Genomic DNA, 22,644 nt, shown 5'->3' with positions numbered 1-22,644 from the left:
ACCGCTGACAACACACGTGACCAGATTCTACTCAATGTAAGAGTAAAAAAATCTTAACAAATATATCACACTATGAAATTAGTAGTGTTTACACACAATACAATTAAACATTATTATCTAAGAATTTGACATTTTAATTTCCCTTTTAATAAATTCTAACTTTATTTTAAATATCTATTTATTACAGACAATGAATATACATGTGTTTTCAACTGGTCTACAGAAATACCAGACTTATCTTATTTGCCATTTGCATTAAACTCCTATCGAAATCTTAGACAAAAGACATATAGGCAATAATACAATTAAAAAAAAGACAAGTAAAATGAATTACATAGTTAAAATGTGAATATTTTCATATAGGGCAAATTCTACTGTTATGCTGGCTGATATTCATCTGACAGGATCAGTGATTGTATTGAAATTACTTTCTGAACAGATTTGGTAAACTTCATGGCAAATACATTTGAAGATGTGTGGAGTCATGTTTGTGTTGGCATGACGACTGTAGGTCCAACAATCACTCAGTTTTAGCTCTGTGTTTGGTCTCTACCTGCTCCTGAGGGAAACATCTCTCTTTTTAGCTGCTAAATGCTCCACAATGTTCACCAGCTATATTCTCTAACTGTGTCTCTTTATTGTCTGGTGCTGAGCAGGGAGTGTGCAGTGGGTTCTTAGAGCTTTTTTGATGAAAACAGCTGCCTGCTGCGTTTGAAAACTATGCTGTGAGAGCAGTGACAGTAAACCAAACAGTAAAGTTGTGGGCCGGACAGCTAAACAATGAGCTGATATTTGCTGTAAAGCTCTGTAAAGCTGAGGGGAACTGGAGATTATAGTTTTAGTTCATCACAGCCAGCAGCTCCTTGTCACATTTCCACTTTGTCTTTTGATGCTTTATAATCAAAAACACTGATTAATAGCTGCTTTTAAGTGTAAATAAGTTAATACACTTGTGCATGTCTTTCTGGCGGAGTGTGTGTGTGTGTGTGTGTGTGTGTGTGTGTGTGTGTGTGTGTGTGTGTGTGTGTGTGTGTGTGTGTGTGTGTGTGTGTGTATCTTGTTCCAGCAAGTGTTCAGGCATGCGTATGGGTGTGTAAGACATCAGCTGTCCAGCGTGTATCACTGTGAACTCATTCCCTCATTCCCATTACTGTTACTGATGATGTCAGCCACCATGAAGTGATGTCATTGCCAGCTCCCCGAGAGCTCACCTCAGGCCTCGAACTGCTCCGTTCTGCTACTAATGTGAACGGACGTCTACCTCCAATGGAAGCACATCGCCTTCCCAACAAACAAAACATAAGCAGCGGGCTTCCAGTGTACAGCAGCCATCCCTGCCAGACTCCATTAGTTCACATCTTCACTCTGAATTCATGGCAAGTGAGTGTGTAACACTCTTTCATCCCTGAAGGGTCTGAGAAGTGACTGAAGGTTTTGCCAGTTCAAGCCTGTGAGGCCTGCTGGAAAGCGACTTGGTGGGCAGTGTAAGTGACAGGCGCTCTCTTGTCCCTCGACAACATTTATCAGCTGGGAAAGGAAAGCTCAGCCCCAGCAGGGCTGCTCACTAATCACCGGAGGAATATTGCAGTTTGATCTCCATATTTCCTGGATGTGCATGAGAAGTTTGATTAAAAGGAACAGGAAGGTCACAGTCAGCAAATCTTCCCTGGATAAATAAAGGTTTGTTTTCTTCCTTTAAGAAAAAAACAAAAAACAAATTCAATTTTGAGATATACACAATAAAGTCAAATCCCAGAGTTACACACCCCAGAAAATGCATTCACTGACTCGCACTGCTTTGTCATTTTCCTCTGTCAGAAAGACAGTCCGGGAATGAGCATATGCTGGAAGATTGCTGCATTTGTACGAGGTGCATGCTCTGTCTTTGGGGGACAGCTTGACATTCATTTTATGCAAGTCAGCTCTTCCTGTTTCCCAACAGTACATTAACTCCACGTCTCTCCTCCCTCTGTGAGTTTATTCACTGGATGGGGTGGTGACATGGCTTCGGAGATCTGAGGCAAAAGCCCCTTCCTGGATTAAACCAGTCAGATAATGGTCCTGTTATCATATCAGATGTTGTCTTTGGTGATAGATTCAGTGAGCTGCAGTGACAGTGGCCTGCGGACACCGCTGATGAGAACAGACAGGCAAACCAGACCTGGACACAGACCCACATCATGGGAATACTTGTCTGAGATCAATGCAAACCAAACCTCTGTTTTCCTTTACGGTGTCTGTGCACACATCGCCACAGCTTGTCCTGCACTTGTTTGGCTTTTTTTTTTTTTTTTAATCCCCACTGGGCCACTACATCTTTAAAACTTGACTTGTAAATCTGGTCTTGCGTGTCAGACCTTCCTCTGACCTTGAAGGAAAGAGGTAATTAATAAAACCTCACACAAGGCTGTTAATCCAGGTGGAAAGTGCTGACTGAACAATATGTTCGCAATGCAGAACATGCTCCCTCTCACTCCAGCACTCGCCAATTACAGCATTCGTTTGAGCACAAACATATTAGGTCCCGTGAGAGGAAACAACCTAGCACAGTGATTCTGATATATGTTCATTTTCCATCCCATTGCATGTGTTACATAAAGCCGGGCTCCAGGACCCCAGGGGTCATGGCGTGGTGGCAAACCACTTGGATTGGAGCATCTGCAAGGCAACCTTTCACCCAGAAATAATGGCAGCGTGTGCCAAGACTGGGGGCAGCGAGAAAATGTCAGTAGTGTGGTTTGCACAAAGTGTGTGTGTGTGTCTGTGCCGGTGTGTGTATGCAAATACTGCATGGAACATTTTTAACAGATGAGATCATTTGATGTAATTCAGGACTAGAGGTGCAGGAGATGAGAGATCTCTATCTATGAGAGGACTACCTCTAACCCTGAAGACAGCAATGTTAACATCTCTGAACAGTTTCACAATGGGAACGCTGGGTTATCAGTTCTCCTTTGGATTACAAAAGACTTATTAGATTGCCAAAAATGGCCGCTTTCATGCCATGCTCTTTGGATAGGAGCATTTGTTTCCTTCTGTTCTTAAATGACACTAGTAAATATCAGATGCTCCTGCGCAGGTCTTGCAATTTCCATATTTAAACGTGAGAGTGAAGTGAGAACACAAAATTAAAAGTGTGGTTTTGGCATCCTGTGAGCCCTCCCCATCACCATCCATTCCTACCTGCTTGACACTGCTGTTAATCAAAAACAACACGGTCTTATACTCTTGCACTGTTACACTAAATCCAATCCAGAAAGCCCATCACTACTCCGACAGGATCGAGCATTTACACACACCAAATCCAATAATAGAATTAATATTTCTCTCTTATACACACACACGCACACACACAATTTGAGATCTTTTCTGTCACGCAAACCACATCTCATTCTGATAATTAATACCGTCAATAATGGCACAACCCTTCAGTGAGGTAACAGGCCTGGTTGTGGTCTGATACAGTAGAATAATACTCAAATTGTGTGTGGGACTGTGTGAAAAGGAGACTAAATTTACCATCAGCTGTTGAGTGAGCCTGCTAACCTTTATGAGGTCCTTTGAGTGGACGTAAAAACTCTACCACACACATATTACATACAATGCTACATGAGTACGCACACAGGCAGGCACACACACACGCATGGGGATGCAGACAAATGAAATCAATATAACCGTCCCTGAGAAAATCACGGACAACAAATTGCTCTAATCTACATCTGAAATCAAGGCACAACCTACATTATCTATTAAAAAACATATCTGGTTGTAAACCTTTCAAATGGTAATGCAGTACTCGTGGGGTCTGCACACAACATAGCATGAGAAGAGTTTCATTCCTGAGTCAGACATTCAGCCCAAGACGACACAGGAAAAGACTACAATGGTGCTGAGAGAACTCAACTGTACTTAAAGGGATAGTTCAACATTTTGGCAAATTGGCCCGTTGCCATAATCCCTATGGTTTTAGGAGTTGGTTCATTACCTTTAATTGTCGGTGCAAGCTATTTTTAGAATGGCGGAGCAGAGCCACAAGCTGTTCAGAGCTACGCTATGGAGGCTCATTATGGGATTTCTTGGTTTCCCTCATCAAACTCATCAAATATACAATCCAACAACTCCAAAACGCTCTGGTGGACAAGTTGTGACCTGCACATTCACCACGCTATGAGATAATAACGGAACGTTTCGAGACAGAGTTGTTTTTGAGGCAAATGCAGAGACTGCTTGCTGAAAAACTGCCCCAGACGGGAATGCGCATCAGCAGTTTTGCATGAATTTACCTCGAAAACAACTCCATCTTGTAAAGTTCCGTTATTATCTCATAGCGTGGTGAATGTGCAGGTCACAACTTGTCCACCAGAGCGTTTTGGAGTTGTTGGATTGTGTATTTGATGAGTTTGATGAGGGAAACCAAGAAATCCCATGAGCCTCCGTAGCGTAGCTCTGAGCAGATCGCGGCTCTGCTCCGCTGTTCGAAAAATAGCTTGCACCGACAATTAAAGGTAACAAACCTACTGGGATTATGGGCCAATTTGCCAAAATGTTTAACTATTCCTTTAAACTTGGCTACAGATGTTTCTGTTACTGACAAGGACTTTTCCTTTTCCGATAAAAAGTGCTAACGCTGATGAGGACAGAAACAATAAAGCACATTTCCTTGGCATACAGGACATCACCAGCTCTTGTTATGACTGCCACTTTGATATGTTCAGCTCATTTCACTTAGTTAAGAACCTTCTTAAGCCAGACAGACTTTTTGACCACAGGAAGTTCAGGCACAGCAACAGGTCTGCTGCAAGACATGCAGAAAACAAAGCAAGAACCAATATGAGAAAGGCATCACAGAGCACTTGGAATAAGAGGAGGAAAGACGTCAAACAGATCTGTGCACATGACTCAAAATGTTGATATACTGTTATTGTTAGCGAATTGTGACACCTAGCATCTGTCCTCATCATCCTTCAGTCTGTCAAAATGAATCAATATTTTCTGTCAGTGTGTACATTTAACACTGAAACTATTATATTCAGTGCAGCATAGAAGTTGGGTATATAAAATAGTATATAGAGTCCCACACTTACTCTAATGAGATAAACCTACTGTACTGTATGTTCATACATCCTCCATGAAGACCACTGATAATTAAGCAGCAGCCAATCAACCACATCTGTTTGTTTATAAGTGCTGTTTGCTACATGTTTAGCTCCAGTCAGTTTATCAGTCTCTAAACTTTAGTTTGAGTTTATAAAAATTGTAAACATTTACTACAGAAAAATTAACCCTTAAAGCAGACCTAAGCGGAATGTTTGTGTTATAAGTCTTGTTTGGTCTGAAACACGGGTCTGTCAGTCACTCTGCTCTGCTGTAAGCCGAGGAGAAAACTTTCCTTGTATCCTACAACCTTTATCCAATGAGGAGAGAGAACGGCATAAAGGGGCGGTCCTCTCTGTGTGTGCGGCCAAGGGATGCGCGTGAATGTGGTGACGTAGGGACGAGGGCGGGGACTGCTAACTCCATCTGCTGACAAGAAGTTAGCCAAAACCACCGGATCGCTGACTTCTGCTTTAAATGATCAATAAAGGGATTCACTATGTATCAGTCAAAAAAGAGCTCTAAAAAAGGTTCACACCATATACTGAATGAAAGAAAAAGCAAATCACAAAAACTTGCATATGGTTAACGTCTAAAATACCCTTTTTTATTATTTGATATTTTAATGCACACAAAGATGGATCAGGTTAATCATTTATTCATTCAATTTCTCTGCCCACCTAATCCTTTTTTGGCACACCTGGGGCTACAGCCTATCCCAGCATGCACTGGGTGGATGGCAGGACACTGGGCAGTTGGCCAGTCCATCACAGGTTGAGCACAGATAGGCAGACATCCACTCACGCTCACATTCATACCTGCAGGCGATTTAGAGTCTCCATTCTGCCTGACTCGCACATCTTTGCAATGTGGGATGGAACCAGAGAAAAACCCACACAAACGTGCAAACTCCACACAGGAAGAGCCAAGGATCAAACCTGGGTCTTCTTGCTGTGAGGCGGGAGTGTAAAACCACTGAGCTACCAAATCGTGTGTGTGGTGGAGACTTTCATGACATCAAATGCAGCAGAGCACAGATTTAGTCCCCAATTCAGTTTATGGACTAGCTGTCATGGGACAAGGATAGTGACATCATTACTTTTGTGTTGTGACTTTCTATGACTTTTTCATCATTTTAATTGTTCATTAATCTGCGGATTATTTTCCTCATTAAATGATTAATTGCCTGGTTCACAAAAGGTCAGAAAATATTGAAAAACGCTCATCACGATTCCTCAGATCCCAAAGAGATATCTTGAAATGTCTGCCTCTGACAGGCCAAAAGATATCCATGATTTATAGTGATATTAAACTGAGAAAAGCAGCAGATCCTCAGACTGGAGAGGCAAGAACCAGCAAATGTTCAGCGTTTTTGCTTGACTTACTTAATATACTACCAAAATAGCTGAAGAGTAATTTTTGTGAGGGAGCTTGTGAACCATGGAGGCCTATCTCACAGAAAATAAAGTTCCTGCTGGAACTATACAAGACATGCTTGCAGAGAACAGTGGCACTTCCTGAAAATGGCAGCTTTGTCATGGAAATGCTTTTATTCTAATATTATTGAGTAAAAATAAAATATTCATTGGTATTTTTTCACCAGTCTTTTCAGAGTTTTTAACATGTTGCCATGGCACTGCCCCCAAAATTGCCTCTTTGCTGCTCAAAATGTGCAGTTATTTTTAATTTGGAGCTCTTCAGTGTATTCGATTATGGATCATTTAAATGTTTAAAGCAGAAGTAAGTGATATATTTGTGTTAATATAAGTCTTAAATAGTTATATCTTCCGACAGCAATCACTTACATAGAGTGTTTGGTCTGAAACACGGGTCTGTCAGTCACTCTGCTCTGCTCTGAGCCGAGGAGAAAACTTTTCTCGTATCCTACAGTTTTTATCCAATGAGGAGAGAGAACGGCATGCAGGGCTGTGTGTGCAGCCAAGGGACGCCGTGAATGTGGTGACGTAGGGACGATAGGGTTGTGCCGATTGGCGATCCAATCGTCTATCGGCGATTGGAAGGACGATCGGCGATGTTTTGTTTTCTTGCCGATTTTACACACACACATACTCGCTACTTTTTTATTGATCTAATGCGCAATCTGTTTGTTTTGTTTTAATGAAGCCGCTTGGCTTGCTGCTTCCAACTATACTCTGTCAAATGACAGTGTTTCACCAATCAAATGCAGCCACTGGCGACGTCCAATCAGACGGAGCCAGGTAGTCATATGACCGCACACAACATCTCTGTGGTAAACAGAGTGGCCACTCCGCCTCAAATTTGAGGAAACACGTTTAGCTGGTGTTGTGGCTGTGACTAGGCTGCCGACGCCAGCCCTGTTACTGTATGTCACAGCCCGACGAGGTGTTCACTAAGACGTCCGGTGAATTACGTCCGCCATGAATAGATTTTTCGGCTTTCGGCAACGCAATAGCGTTTCATTCATTGATCATAGCGCTCTTTCTCCATTAATAGCCCTCACACACACACAGAGAGAGAGAGAAGCGCGCATGCATGACAGCAGGGCACGGTAAAAGCGATACTCATACGCCGCCGCCGCCCCCCGGTCGAACGAACACGTGGAACGGCCGCCGCTGCCGCCAACCCCCCCTGGACCCCGGCGATAGATAGGTCTATCGGCGATCTCCAGGGAGGGCGATTGGGACGATCTGAGAATGTCAAAATCGCCCAACACTAAGGGACGAGGACTGTTATGGTGCGTTCAAGGCAACTCGTAACTCGTGTTTTTCCGACCTGTGAAGTCGTACCAGTTCGATCTGGTACGAGTTCACGGGTCGGAAGTTACGAGTGGCCGTTATAGTGACTTTCACCGGTAAAACAGGTCAGAAAAACACGAGTGGGTTGCCTGGAACGCTACAAAGTCGTAAGTTGTGACTTGAAGCTGTAATTTACGGTTTCAAAAGCCTGCCTGGAACGCAGCATTAGCCAAAACGACCGGATCGCTTACTTCTGCTTTAAGGGGACAGATGTGGGGTAACATGCTGCGAGAGACAGTGTTGAGGAGAGCTGAATATTTACTTGTCTGGTGTTGAAATATAAATATATAAACAAAGCTAACTTGAGAGATTAAACAAACTGCATCATGTAAATCTCCACTGTTAAGTCAAGGTCATGTGTTTCACACTTTTTCCAGAGATGAATGGAGGTTTGGTTGAGCTGAGCTGGTACAGTAATCTCCATGACCTGATGTGACCGCTTCTCTCTGCTGAAGTGAAGGAGACTGCAGCGCAGCGGCGGAAATCAAACACACAACCAAACGTGCGCTGGGTAATTTCACAACTGCAAAACTAATACATATACATATACACATACACAAACACAAGGAGGATAAAAATAGAAAAAGGCCTGGGATGAATGGATCTACAGGTGCCTGATTAAACACCCCAACAGTGCAGTACAGTGGCTGCTCAGTGGTGGTGTAGCAGGCTGAACCAGGCGGGAGCAGAGTGCTGGATTCCTCATGCAGAGACTGATAGCCTGACACTGATGTTTAATCCAGCTTCAGGCTTCAGTGCACTGAAATGTTTTTTTCTATTAATTTCAGAGGCCATTATTTTACAGCCCGTGGTAGAGGCCCTTATTTTACTGGCCCTCGAGCTGCTTCAGGGAGAATATTAAAAGGTACTTGAAATATACTACTGTGAGTGTGCACGTCAAAGGAAATGATAAATTTCCCCCAGTGTACTGTACATATTATAATTATGCACAATATTATACAACATAAGATATAATATATATATATATGAAAAATGGGTTTCATAAAAAAAAAATCATTAAAAAAGTCACCTTAATGGCAAAAGTATACTTTGTGAAGTCAACTCAGTGTCTTGGCTCAATATCTTACTGTATAATCATGCAATTTGACTATATCAGCAGGTGTAATGTAATACAGTCCTCAACACTCTCAAATGAAACATCGAGTTAAGTCCCTTCGTGCCATGAATTCATCCTTAAAGGGATAGTTCAACATTTTGGCAAATTGGCCCATTGCCATAATCGCTATAGTCATAGCAGTAGGTTCGTTACCTTTATTTGTCGGTGTAAGCTATTTTTAGAACGGCGGAGCGAAGCAGCAGGCTGCTCAGAGCTACGCTATGGAGGCTAAAGGAATTTCTTGGTTTCCCTCATCAAACTCATCAAATACAAAATCCCCAAACTCCAAAACGCTTTCATGGACAAGTTGTGACCTGCACATTCACCACGCTATGAGATAATAATGGAACGTTACGAAACGGAGCCGTTTTCGAGGTAAATACAGGGTAAATACAGAGTCTGCTTGCTGAAAAACTGTCCCTGAACGCAACACGCATCAGCGGTTTTGCATGAATTTACCTCTAAAACGGCTCCGTCTCGTAACGTTCCATTATTATCTCATAGCGTGGTGATTGTGCAGCTCACAACTTGTCCATGACAGCCTTTTGGAGTTGTTGGATTGTGTATTTGATGAGTTTGATGAGGAAAACCAAGAAATTCCCTTAGCCTCCATAGCATAGCCCTGAGCAGCCTGCCGCTCCGCTCCTCCGTTCTAAAAATAGCTTACACCGACAATTAAAGGTAACGAACCTACTGCTATGACTATAGCGATTATGGCAATGGGCCAATTTGCCAAAATGTTGAACTATCCCTTTAAAGAATAATCTATCCATTGATCACCCAGTGACTCACAGCGCTGACATATGTACAGTAACTTCTCACACTGCCTTGGGTATTTGGCTAAAACCTCACAGCTCTGAATCACGGCCATCCAATGCGATTGGATGACATCATGCCTGCAAACCAACCTTACAAGCCAACCATATCCAGAGGGAGATCATTATCCCGGATTGGCAGCCCTGTGATTGGCTCAGGAGAGAGGAGGCAGCTCATCCTGACCTTTTTGCTGTGAGTGAATCCTGACAAGATCAATCAAAAGCCACGGCAAACCCCCCCCCCCCCCTCTCTGTCCCTCTCCCGCGCTCTCTCTCTACACAAACCCCATTGAGTCATTCCACTCAGGCTTTGCAGCAGAATTGAATTACCCACCCACCCAAAGTGTAGCTGAATCTAAAAAGCCACTCCTCCCAGCGACTCAGTTCCAGCAGCCCCCATGTAGATTCCCTCCAGTACCACTAAAGCACTAAAGGCTCTTAGAGGATACGGGCATGGGCATTCTTTACTAAAGCTAGTTTAGTGTTTGGCAACAGATAGGAAAAAGGAGAAAAGAGGATCAGCTGAAACTGAACTCAGTCTATAGATACTGGACAAAACCAAGAGCGACGCAACTGGACGAGAGGTTCCTTTAGTCTTTGCCAAATGCTCCATAAAATAGGAAATTACGTCTCATCAAACTATATCCAATTGATGAGCCATATTTTTGTGGATTGGACTACCAACAACCATCAAAGATATGTGTTACATCATGTCCACGTCTCACTTGGGACATGAGCACCTCTACTTGTTATATTAGGAGAGGATCACAGTCCCTGTGGTACAGACATACAGTACTTCGTCATCTACTGATTGACCCCAGACCGTGAAGTGCCACATAATACATGTCTGAACAGGCTGAGAAAACAACTGCTTTGCACAACCCTTTGTACCCATCCACATGCTGATGACTATGAAAACATTATATACTGTAGGTACATTAAAGCCAGCTCTGGTTGACTGCCCATCTGAAAGCCAGAATAATGACTTCAGTGATACTTCCTCAATGCTTTGACATGGTCACACATCCTTCACCAGGGGTTCTTCAGGGACCCTTGACAAAGCTGTAGGCAGACACTGGTTTGACATTTAGAAGTGCTGACTGCCCACATCTAGAGGGGATTCGTCCGGCAAAATTCAAAACGTCCCTGAACTTGGACGGGGAGCTCCTTTGATTCACTAAAGATCTGTCAACACCAGCCGAGATGCTCTCCGGCTGGAGACTTCAGCCCTACATGTGTGATTAAAAGCAAATCACTTCTCCTGGATGTTCGTCACAACGCTTGGAAAAGCCGCCGCAAACGGCGCTCCTATACACTCAGAGCCTCGCTGGAGAATGAATGGGCTCTCTCTTTTGACAGATCATCTAGTGCACAGGGCTGGATGAATCTCGCGCATGCAGTACAGTAATAGCCTAACAGATGATGGTCCTTGGCACCGCCTGAGTAGTGGAGGGGTGTAAGACAGTCCCTTATGTCACATGGGAGAAAGAGAGGGAAAGCGAAGGAGGGAAAAGAGGAGTGCTGCAGTGCATTGGCGGTGTGCTGTCTCTTTAACTATGGCCATGCTTGACAGGAGCTGCTGTATCAAACTACTGTAAAATCGACAAGGCCAGGGATAGCTCAGTGGCTGGCTGCTCGCTTCCATAGTGTCCATCTGCACTCGTGGATACGGCCATTGTAGAGGTGGGAAAAGAGAGAAGAGACAGTGAGGGGGTAGGAGAGCGTGTGTGTGTGTGTGTGTGTGTGTGTGTGTGTGTATGTGTGGGTGGTTCAGCGAGGGGGGTTCGACCACAGTGGAGGGAGAGAGGGAGAGAAGGGAAAAAGGGGGAGAAAGAGATAGAGTGAAAGGAGGTGTGAGTTTAAGGGAGCAGATGAGGGAGGGAAAAGATGTAGCTCCGATAGGAAGGCCGTCTCTGCTGCTGCTGCTGCCTCCCACTAACTGCCTGTTCATGTGAGCCGGTACTTGGCATGACTGCAAATGGCTTGCCTGGTACATTAGCTTAACACACTCGTCAATGTGGGCTCAAATACATCTGCAAGATCGCTGAGGGTTTTTCTCTTTTTTTTTTTCTTACCACCCCACTCCTCCTCCTCCCTCTCTCTCTCTCCCTCCCTCCAGCTCCCGTTATGTGGATCCATATCTCATTGCAAATCAATGTCACACTAATATCAGCCGTCTTTCCACATATTTTATCTGTAGATGTTGAGTCACTGTGCAGCAATAAATATCACACAGTATTACATAATCGCTTTGAGTAACCATGGAGCTTCTAATGTATAGGTAGACAGTCAAGAAGGATGAGAGTATCTGAGTGTATTGAGGTGGTTGGCGCAAATACATACTGGCGCTGCATCCACACGTTATTTTCACTATGATTATTTTTCCACTGATCATTCCGACGATAAAGTCTCAGAAAACAGCTAGTAATACATCACATGATGTCCCAGAATCCAAGATATTGATACTTACAGATAGGTAATTATTAACAAAGATAGAAAACTGAGAGCAGCAAATTCTCAGTGTAGATTCAGCAAATTCAGAACCAGCACATTTTGGCTAATTCCAACATATTTCCATGATTGATGACTGATGAAAATATTTGCTGATATATTTCTTGTTGACCGACTAATAGTTTTGGCACCACTACATATTAACATGCTCTCCTCATTTTATTTAATATACACATAATAGAGCTTCAGTTGTTTTTATTATTGATAGATCTGGCGATTATTTCATTGGGTCAATAAATTGTGAGTTGGAATAAGTTGGGAAATGTCCATCCAAACTTCTGCTATGATAGAAAATGACATAAACCTGATATTATTCATATTTGACAGGCTGAAATTTGAGGATTTTTCTTTTTTTTTTCAAATTTTGGAAACAAAACAAAAACCATAGTCAAACAATGAATAAATTATTTATTTTTTAGTCAACTCATCAGTTAATCAGCTCTAATGTTGTATATATGAGGATATTTGGATTTCACCATCTAAATAATATGCAATGCCACTAGAAAATTAATAGGTTTTACAGGTGTCATGGAATTTCAAATCCACCTGGCGCAATTATTAAGTTTAAAGTGTAGAAGCTGACTGCAGATTGATGCATTTTCATACTGACACGCTTCATAATTCAGCTTACGGTTAAATCCTCAGCAGTTGTACCAAATTGGATAAGACTAAACACTGCTTAGCTCCAAAAACAATGTCTAAAATGAAACACTACTGTGCAATCACAGAGAAAGAGTACTCAGTGCCATCGCTGGCAGGTTTTGAAGGTGCAGCACTGTGCTCACAATTTCCTGGCAATGACTACCAGAGTGGGTTTGCACACACGCACACGCACATGCACACACACACACATACACATACACATACACACAGTGGCAGAGCATCTCACCAACATTATGCAACCAACTTCTATAGCTGCACTTGCACAAGAGGGCATTTTGGCCATTATCTGCTTTGCTCCCAGGGAATAAAAAGCAGAGTGAAAAGGAGCTGAGCTGGCTGCCACAGTTAAATTTGGTCTCTCTTTTCATGTGCAGCTCGGATGATGATGATGACTCCAGGGTTGCAGCGAAGTCCAGCCAGCTGAAAAGTTGAGTTTTTTTTCAGGTCAAGATTAGTCTCCATTTTGGCAGCACACGTATTGTTCTACTGGGGGTGGGGGGTGGGGGGGTACAGGTCTGTGAGTGTCCACACATGCAGCGCCTCCACTCTCTCCTGAACCCACACACTGACTACACACCTCTCTCTCTCTCTCTCTGTCACACACTCACATCTACTCACACACATCCAGTTCCTCCCCATCCCCTACAGTTTTTGGCATCTGCCCTCCTCGATAACAGGTACTCACACACCACCACGACACCCTCAATCCTTCACGGCTCCTCCAAACTTTGCGCTGGGCGTTCCGCCTCTCCTCCGCTCTCACTCCGGCCACATCACGTTTTAAGGAGTTTGCTCGTGGTTTTTTTTTTTTTTTTTTTGCGACTGGATGGATGTGAGGCGGCTCACTGCAGCACGCCTGCTCACATATAGCATTAGTCACAGTTGCAGTGCAATGATACCGAGGGGAATCTGCCTTTACCGTACGCCGAGGCGCCTTTCACCCACTCACACTCGAGTACGGGGCAATAAAAGACCAGAAAGAATCAAGTAGCCTCTCATATTGGTCATCTACATATTTCAGTGGGCCAAAGTTTGTTTTTTTTGCACACAGGAAGCAGGAGCCAGTCCATTGAGGATAATCACAAAATCCAAAGCTTATTTCATGAGATACAGAAAACTACAAGTCCCTACAGGAATATTCCATCAATAGCACAAAGGAGGAAAACTATTAAGTAATAAAAATAATGTTTTACTCCTTACATCATTACATTATTGGAAGATCATGTTACACCAAAATATATATAAAACCTATATGAAGACGATGAGGGCAGTATGAACTCACACTCAAGTATTATCTCATGAACTCCTTATGAGTGCCACATGGATTCTACACCATAGGATTATTACAGGAATATATTAGGAATATTTTATACCATTTTTATTCCATCACCGCTGTGTGGCTGCTCTCACAAGGAGGAATGCACTTACATTGAGTAGACCGTGACACCAGTGCACATGCATACCTTATTACAATACTATAATTGCCGCATGCACAGGTCTGTACGGACACACGCTGCGCCGGATCCCGGTGTGCTTGTGCGTGCCTGCGTGCGTGCGTGTGTGCATGTGTGGGCATCTATCTAGAAGGCACTCCAGGCTATTTCTATGCACCTGTCGGCTATGGTGCGTTTAGATATGCTTACTGCATATGATAGTGCCAGAGAGACAGAGGGAGAAGAGAGGGAGAGAGAGAAATAGAGAGAGAGAGAGAGAGAGAGAGAGGATGGTGAGAAACGGGGGAGGACAGAAAAGAAAAATGCAGTGGATGACAAAAAATATAAAATATGTGATGTGTCTTACCTTGAAAGGGAACATAGGACATGTTCCAACGGCATTGAACGTAGGCTTTGCGTCTCGGCGGTCTCTCGGCGCTCAGAAGTATCGGGGAACCAAATTAGAAATAAATCTGAAAAAATAAAAATAAAAAACACGCGATTTACTGCTGTTCACAGTTGGAGCCGAAGGAGAGGCCAATATTCCGCTGTTATAAAAACTGGCATCATAATCCACGACCGCTTATAAAGCGCCTGGTTCCCGGTGCATAAAAAAATACAGGATGCAGAAATGTGTGTGTGAGTGTGTGTGTGCGTGTGTTCATGTGTGAGTGTGTGTGTGCGTGTGTGTGTGTGAGAGAGAGTGTGTGTGTGAATGTGTGTGTGTGTTTATTTGCACGCTGCTGTTGAGGTGTGAGGGTGAAACACGAGTGAGTGTGTGAGTGAGTGAGTGAGAGAGGGAGAGAGAGAGAAGGGGGTGGAGGACTGGGCACGCGCGTGTGTGCGTGTTTCTCTCTCTCTTACACTCTCTCTCTCTCTCTCCCCTAGTGTGTGTGTGTGTGTGTGTGTGTGTGTGTGTGTGTGTGTGTGGGCATGCACATTTTGCAATATCTATAACTATCTTTAGCCTGCATTTTACATTTTGCGCTGATTCTTGAAAAAAAGAAACAATTTCAATAATGTTGCAGTGAGTGTAAATTCACTGTACTGCTTCAGGCTACACTGTAGTAGGCTACTGTGTGTGTGTGTGTGTGTGTGTGTGTGTGTGTGTGTGTGTGTGTGTGTGTGTGTGTGTGTGTGTGTGTGTGTGTGTGTGTGTGTGTGTGTGTGTGTGTGTGTGATGCCAAGGCCGGATTAAACTCCTGAGGGGTCCTAGGGCAAGAATTTGCTTCTGTCCCCCACAAAACGTGGCATTTTTTCCCAGCGCACCTGTCAGTTCTCCAGAGCTGAAGTAGCCTAATGAATTAATTTAAATGGTTATTTGTACTCAACGGTTTGTTAATGCTACCTATTGCAAATTAGCATGAACAACTGTTTCAGACTAGCCTGACAAGCCAGACTATATCACTAAAATGTCTAGTCTGGCAACGACCGGTAGACCTCGGCTCAATCCAGGGGGCCGGATGAAGGCTGTCTTTCAAACTGCCTCTGCACCAATAGGGTAGCGCTACGACCAATCAGAGCAAAGAGCAGGACGACGTTAGCCTGACAAGCCAATTCAAATGTATGTCGTCATCGCGTTAAGCCCGCCCAACGACTGTCTAAACAGATAGAGCGCTGTGATTGGTGAACACAAACGGTTTCGAGACTCAAAAAGTTCCTATGGCTCGTTTCTAAACCCACCTACGGAGCAAATAGATTTGCTGCCTAGGGTGCAGCTAGATTTCTAGGCTAGTTTCAGACCCTATATCAGTTCTTCTTTAACTTAAGTTAGCAGGCTAACAGCTAGCCTCATCACTTCCTGACTGCAACTCACTGTGGAGTTCAGTGTGCTCTGAAGACATATCACTGTTCATACAGTATCACAACCCACACCAACTCCTGACTGGAGAGGATGACCAGCAGCAGAAAAAGCACACAAATAGCCTCAATTAATTGATCACTAGAAATTCTCATACATTTTTTAACCAAAATGCCCAAAAGTCACCAGTAGGCTAGTGATGGGAATAACGGCGTTACTAAAGGCGCTAGGCTAGCCTACTTTTTTCAGTGACCAGTAATCCGAAAAATTCTTGTTTCCCGCGTTGTAGGCTAATGCCTGTTGACAAAATGCGCCGTTGCTCGCCGTTACTTGAGCCCGTCACAAAATAATACACTACATTGTAGGCTGTACACATTTTTTTCAGTCCATCAACTAGTCGGAAAAAAGCCGCTTATCTGGAACTAACTCTCTCAGCTATTCCGCTGCACAGGCAGGCTCTGCACTGTATCACTCCGCCTATCAGCCGTTTGGATCATCAGTGTGTGGAAGAAGCGGAGTGATACAGCGCGTCACTGAGCTGAGTGATCTGGTTAGTTCCAGATAAACGGGGGTCAGGGTTATGGTAAGGGGACTAGGGGGGGCGAGTCCAAGTAATTTGACATATTGAAGCATTTTATTCAAAAGTAACGCAATGTTACTTTTCCCAGTAATTAGTTACTTTTATAATGTAGTACCTCTGTTAATTTTGGGGGAAGGTAATGAGTAGGCTAATTAATTACTTTTTTAAAGTAACGTGCCCAACACTGGCTACTGACTGCACAGTGGTTGAACAGCATGCTCCAGGGATCTGTTACGGTGCTCTTAACACAGATTCTGAAATATCTGTTTGTTTTTCCAATTTTCTACCACAATAAACATAACAGTACATAACAACATAGCAGTCAGACAAAGTAATGAGACAAATTTTAGATAGTTATGATGTTGTAGGTCAAAGGTTACTGAGCCTATGAGGAACAACAATAACAGACTATTGTTATATTTTCACCATGTAGGCCTACACAGGTTAGTTACTGTTGTGGCTCTCCGAACTCAAACCTGTTGAAAACATAGTAAATATCTCTGACAGTGACCTGGCAACTGAAAACAACACTTAAGTTGGTGACTGTTTGACGTCCACTGTCCTTTACTTCCAAAGCACCTCCAGGGGGGGGGGGGGGGACCATCATTCACATTTCAGCACGTGACTAATAAAGGAATTGCATCAAGAGGAGAAGCCGTGGAGCCAAAATGGCGCCCTAAGCGGGCAGTGTGTGCTGCGTTCATGTAACATTGGAAAAACAAAATGCCACAAGTTAGAATAAATTAAGCTTGAATAAAATCTAAAACACGGCCCTAACGTTTTTAACTCGTTTAGTAAAAAATAAAATAGATGTAGCCATATTCGCGTTTACAACACGTTGAAGTTGTATGGTTGTGGCACTTTAGGGACAAACGAAACATTAATATAGCTACTAGTTGATGGAGCTCAACTGGCTGCAGCTGTAAATACTCAGTAGCCTAAGCTACATAGGGGTTAGCCTATATTACATTTCTGTCAGCACTCAACATACCTTTATTTAACTATAATTAGCCTAACGTTAAGCAATTCAACCGAAACTTAGGCTAGCTACTTTGTCAAGACCTGCAGATATTTTACAGAAGTATATAGCCTCAATTGAGACCAACTTTCACAGAAACTTCGGCTAACTTTTAGCAAATATTCAGATAATATTGAGATACTTACATGCAGCCTATACGGTTTCACCTGTAAACGTGCAGCACGGCGGACTGCCATCATCACTTGTGCTTCACAGGGACCTCTGAAGGCAGCAGCGCTTTGCCTGTGCCTGAAATGTTGAGGTGTGACTGCCGCCTTGTGGTCAAATCCAGCAGCTGCAGATGCAGGTGCCACCGGGGCCAAGGGAGGGAGTCGGCCCTCAAACAAAACAAAAATGTGCATCTGACAAGGTAAAGAGTGGAGAGAGCAAGTGAGAGAGGACACTCGTCTGTCCTCTAACAAACAGTTCAATTCAGCTCTTGGTGCAACACACCTGTGCAGTAATTTCCTTTTTCCACAGCAGACACTTGTCATAGTTGGAAAAGCACAGGTGTTCCTAATAACACTCACCAAGGCTCTGTAGCTATTATTGAGGTGTCTGCTGACGACAGTTTGCAACATCCAAAGTACAAAGAGCCTGAAACCACTGTAGTTTAACAACATTCATCAATTTTATCATTTGCACCTGCGCAAGTCTGTGGTCAAAAATAGTGTAGCTAACTAATGCACCTGTGTTGATGTCTATGTGTAATCTTCATACAGTCACATGAATAAATGATTTATGAACTTTTTCTTTTTCTTTTAGATTTTATATTCTTATATTCTTTTTTTTCTTTTCATTATGCATTTCCTGGTAATGATTAAAGAAAAAAAAACGCTTGTGTATTACTGAGATGACCTAAATTTGTAAACCAAGTGGAATAAAGATTTTTTTTTTTTTTTTTTTTTTAACTAATTCACCTTCAGACAGCTGCCGGTGCACAGGTGTTCTTCCTCACAAAAAAAGCTTTGATTAGCCACATTTTAAAGCTTTTTTTTTTAAAGTACCGTGGAACTTTTCACATTCAAATGCAAAAAGAAAAGACACCAAGATCTCAGTTGTTACTACGTCTGCTTCTCTGAAATACAATATGTCACGGTACTTAGACAGCCATGAGGTATTAGTCCTCGGAGTCATTATTTGGCATCTCCATTCATCTTGAAAACTCATTCTAACAGCCACAAGCACAAAATAAACATCTGTCTTTCATGTTGGCAGCAGTAGTAAATTTTGTGCCAAAAATCAAAAAAAAAAAAAAAAATAGAGTCGTTAATCCCTCCTACAGGAAATATTTGGCTGAAATGCAATTAATCATCCCCATCAGACTAATTTAGAGGGATTCTCACCTACAGTGGTAGTGATCAATGTCAGGAGAGAAACCTCACCTCACCTCACTCTACATTTTAGTTAAAAGTAAAAAAGCTTGCCTTCTTTCCAGAGGGAATGTATTTTCTACACATGTACATTATTAGCATCTTCACGGGGTGTTTCGGAGCCTCTCACAGGGCAGGCCAGCCTTTGGGGTTTCTGTATGTTTCAAACTGGTAAAAATAAAACCTTTCTCTCTTCTCCTCCTCAGAAAATTATGAATTGAAGCAATTTATTGAAACTAAAAAAGGTCCATTAGTTAGTGTGGATTAGATCCCAGATGACTGCAATACAGAAACAGACACAAACACACATTCTTCTGTGACATGTTTTTGAGTTACAGTATTGTTCAATATTGCATCATCTAAATCAATATGTATACCTCGGGGTACAGGGTTTGCACTAACTTTCTGTGCAGCTTCCTTAGTTGCACTGTTTAACATGACACTAACTTCTCCTTATAATAGAATTGATGTAGATTGTGCACCACCTCTTTGCTCCAGATTGGTTTTCTTTTTTGTTTCCATTTCACCCACTTACCTATTTTTCCATCACTATTTATACATCTACATAAAATCAATGTTAATTTCTCACCAGAGGCAAAATCTCAATTTCTCAGACTCAAGTCAATATTAGTGAAATTCTGGGGACATTGAACTCAACGTACAGCTTTTATCAGGTGAGCTAAGCTCAATGGTGACAGATGATAATTTTAACATAAAATCAGTATTTTTTCTATTTATAATTCTTTTTTAAAAAGTTTTAATTCATTTTCTCATTTTGACTAAACACATCCTGCACTCTCAAGTTCAACCCTCCTGGTGTAAAGTCAAACGAGCTGTGTGACAAAATAAACTAAAGCCAAACATACTAACTTATTTTTCTAAATGTGTGATACCTCAGCAGCAAATTAGCTCAGGTGTCAGGCACCAAAGTCTGCTCCATTCATTGATGAGGGCTGTTAAGTCATATATGGTAAAGTAAGTTATTTGCAAGAAAAGTGTGTTAAAAGAGAGTGAAGTGAATGGTGAAATGAGGTGAAACATTTTTTTTTATTATTCATGTTATACATATTAGGTGTGTCAATGCAGAGTATACATGTACAAACATAATTTTTTCCAAAAATACATCAAACTGAACATGGACTTGACCACTCATCAGAAACAGAAAACTGACTACCTCTCCCAAAATGAAGTCTGCTCCTCAATGCTGATGTCTTTATTTCCTCCTGTTTTGTTTTGGAGTTCCACCTCGAGTACAACCTATAACAAGCACTTGACGGGTAGAGACATACCATAGAAAACACACAAATACATTCATCACCATCGCCTAGAAAGGTTCGACAACACCCCTTCCTAATAAACTACAGTCAAAGAGCCACTGAGGAGGATGACGGAAATTGTAATGCGACATCATTGCAGTGGCCTGAAATGTACTGTACGCATAGGTGCAGGAGATAATTCAACAGAGAGGTCAGTATTGAAATAAAATCTGAGAGTTTTGCATTGGTTTGATTATAACAGTATAAATGCTGAAGTTATCTCTTTTTCTTTTAAACTAAACCTGTAATACAGTCTTTCTTTGAAGATAAAACTGACAAATGTATGTTGTATGCTGTGTGTAGGGTTTCATCGAACAGATTGCTGAAATAAACTTCTGTATAAAATATAAACTCTGAAACTTGCACCACAGTTTTCTAGATTTATGTAACCTGTTCGCACAAAGATAAACTCCAACAACAGCGCTGCCCTCGCCTCTAAAAACACATCTGAGAAGAAGGGACATCATCATCATCATGGTTGTCGACACTGACCATGCTGCCATGCTGCGCCTTTCACATGACATCCTGCTGGACACCAGGGGTTACTACAGGTCGGAGTCAGGAGTCAGAGCCAATCAGTGTCTTCTCTACCTGTACTGTAACTTTGAACACGAGGATTGAAACCTCCCTGAAACTGAACAACAGCAGCACAGAGGTTGGACCTTCAGCTCAACTTTCTGACATTTAACAATCATCAAAAAACAAAAAAGCACATTCTTTCAAAAATAACTTCCATCCTGATGACTTCAAACAGACGTTTCAGTAACATATAGGCTATATTTCTTTTCTTTTTTCTTTTTTTTTTCATTGTTGTTGGTTTGGAATGTACAGTTAGATCACAGTCCTGATTAGAAACTCTGTTCAATGTCTCTGTAACTGGTGGTCATTTACCCATGTGGTTGTTATCTGTTCACTGACTTGTTCAGTAGAAATACGGCCTCGTTCACATGTCGTCTGATTGACCAATCGGCAGGTACACAACCCATATAGGCACTATGCAACCACGTCAAAAAAATAAAATAAAGTTATTCAGTCATAGCAATATATTGTGAATATATAATTCTATCTATAAAACAAAAGCCCTCTCGTGGCTCCTATTTCTAATACATATAATAGTCTAAATGTAAATTATGTATGACAAAATCTAACATAACAAATAAGTAACCTCGTAATAACATGTATACAATCTTTTATTAACATACTGCCATGAGAAAAAAATATAGAAAACCTCCAGAGGACTTGTTGTTAATTGAGCCAAAAGAAGAAAACATCTGAGTGGACGAAAAGGTCTTGGGGAGTGAAATCCTTAAATCGAGTCCTTAAGCAAAGACATTAAGGACCTTCTGTGCAGCCAGAAAACTGTAAGAGTGGCCGCGCTGCTCCGTCTCTTCCTGGCCAATAAAAGGTTACTGCTTTTTCATGAGCAGCCATTAGCCGCCACCCAGCTGTCATCCAGCCTCTCACCGACGACGGCCCATTCATCACTGCTAATCTTCTGGGCTAATTTTCCCACTGAACTCCACGTGAGCGCTAACCATCAGTTGATGAATGAGCAGTTAGAAGAGTGAAGGCTGGCAGAAGTGTTGGCTACTGGTTGTTTTTGCTCCCTCTCTCTGTGGATATTAACTGCCAAATCTTTGAAAAACTTTTGGTTTTGAATATTAGTTATTTTTTACAAGGTTTAAAAGAATTTAAAAAGTTGAATTTTTTTTTATTTTAAACAACCTGTAAGTGCTAATTTGGTGATCTGACTCATTTAGATGCTTTGATGTCTAGAAAACAATTGGACTGAATTTGTTTTTTCAGACACTTAGTTTAGAGATATAATCCCTGAAACCCCTGTAGAATTTCAATGATTATAAACTAACTATGCATAATGTGAGAATAAAAATGCTGTGAAAGTGTCTAAGAAGTTTTTCCTTTTCACAAAATGTAGGCCTACCATTGTGACCTGCAAATCATTACATCAATGCATAGGGCCTACTGGGTACTACAAATTACTACGTCAATCAGATACACTTTGTATTACAGATCTGAATTTTAAATACTTTTATTTTAGAATTCAAGTATTTTTTTGTGATTCTACATTTTGCTTTGTCTAGTCATGATTTGAATAGCTTAGCATAAAGGCTAATAGCTAGGAGCC

General features: G+C 42.0%; 1 protein-coding gene across 22 annotated transcripts in view; it reads right to left on the bottom strand.

Annotated features, from left to right (window-relative positions):
- syngap1b (synaptic Ras GTPase activating protein 1b) overlaps window positions 1–15,080 on the bottom strand; it is a 154,581-nt gene extending 139,501 nt beyond the window's left edge. For all 22 annotated transcript variants that reach the window (XM_085803589.1, XM_085803590.1, XM_085803591.1 and 19 more), the window contains exon 1: window positions 14,778–15,080. In XM_085803589.1, coding sequence (XP_085659715.1) covers window positions 14,778–14,799 — 22 coding nt within the window. In that variant the 5' untranslated portion in view covers window positions 14,800–15,080. The remainder of the gene's footprint in view (window positions 1–14,777) is intronic.
- Window positions 15,081–22,644: the final 7,564 nt, after the last annotated feature.

Source organism: Trachurus japonicus, chromosome 16 (genome assembly GCF_045865225.1).
Source record: "Trachurus japonicus isolate A0001 chromosome 16, Traja_1.0".
Classification (NCBI taxonomy): domain Eukaryota; kingdom Metazoa; phylum Chordata; class Actinopteri; order Carangiformes; family Carangidae; genus Trachurus; species Trachurus japonicus.
This window is presented reverse-complemented; position numbering and strand designations above follow the sequence as displayed.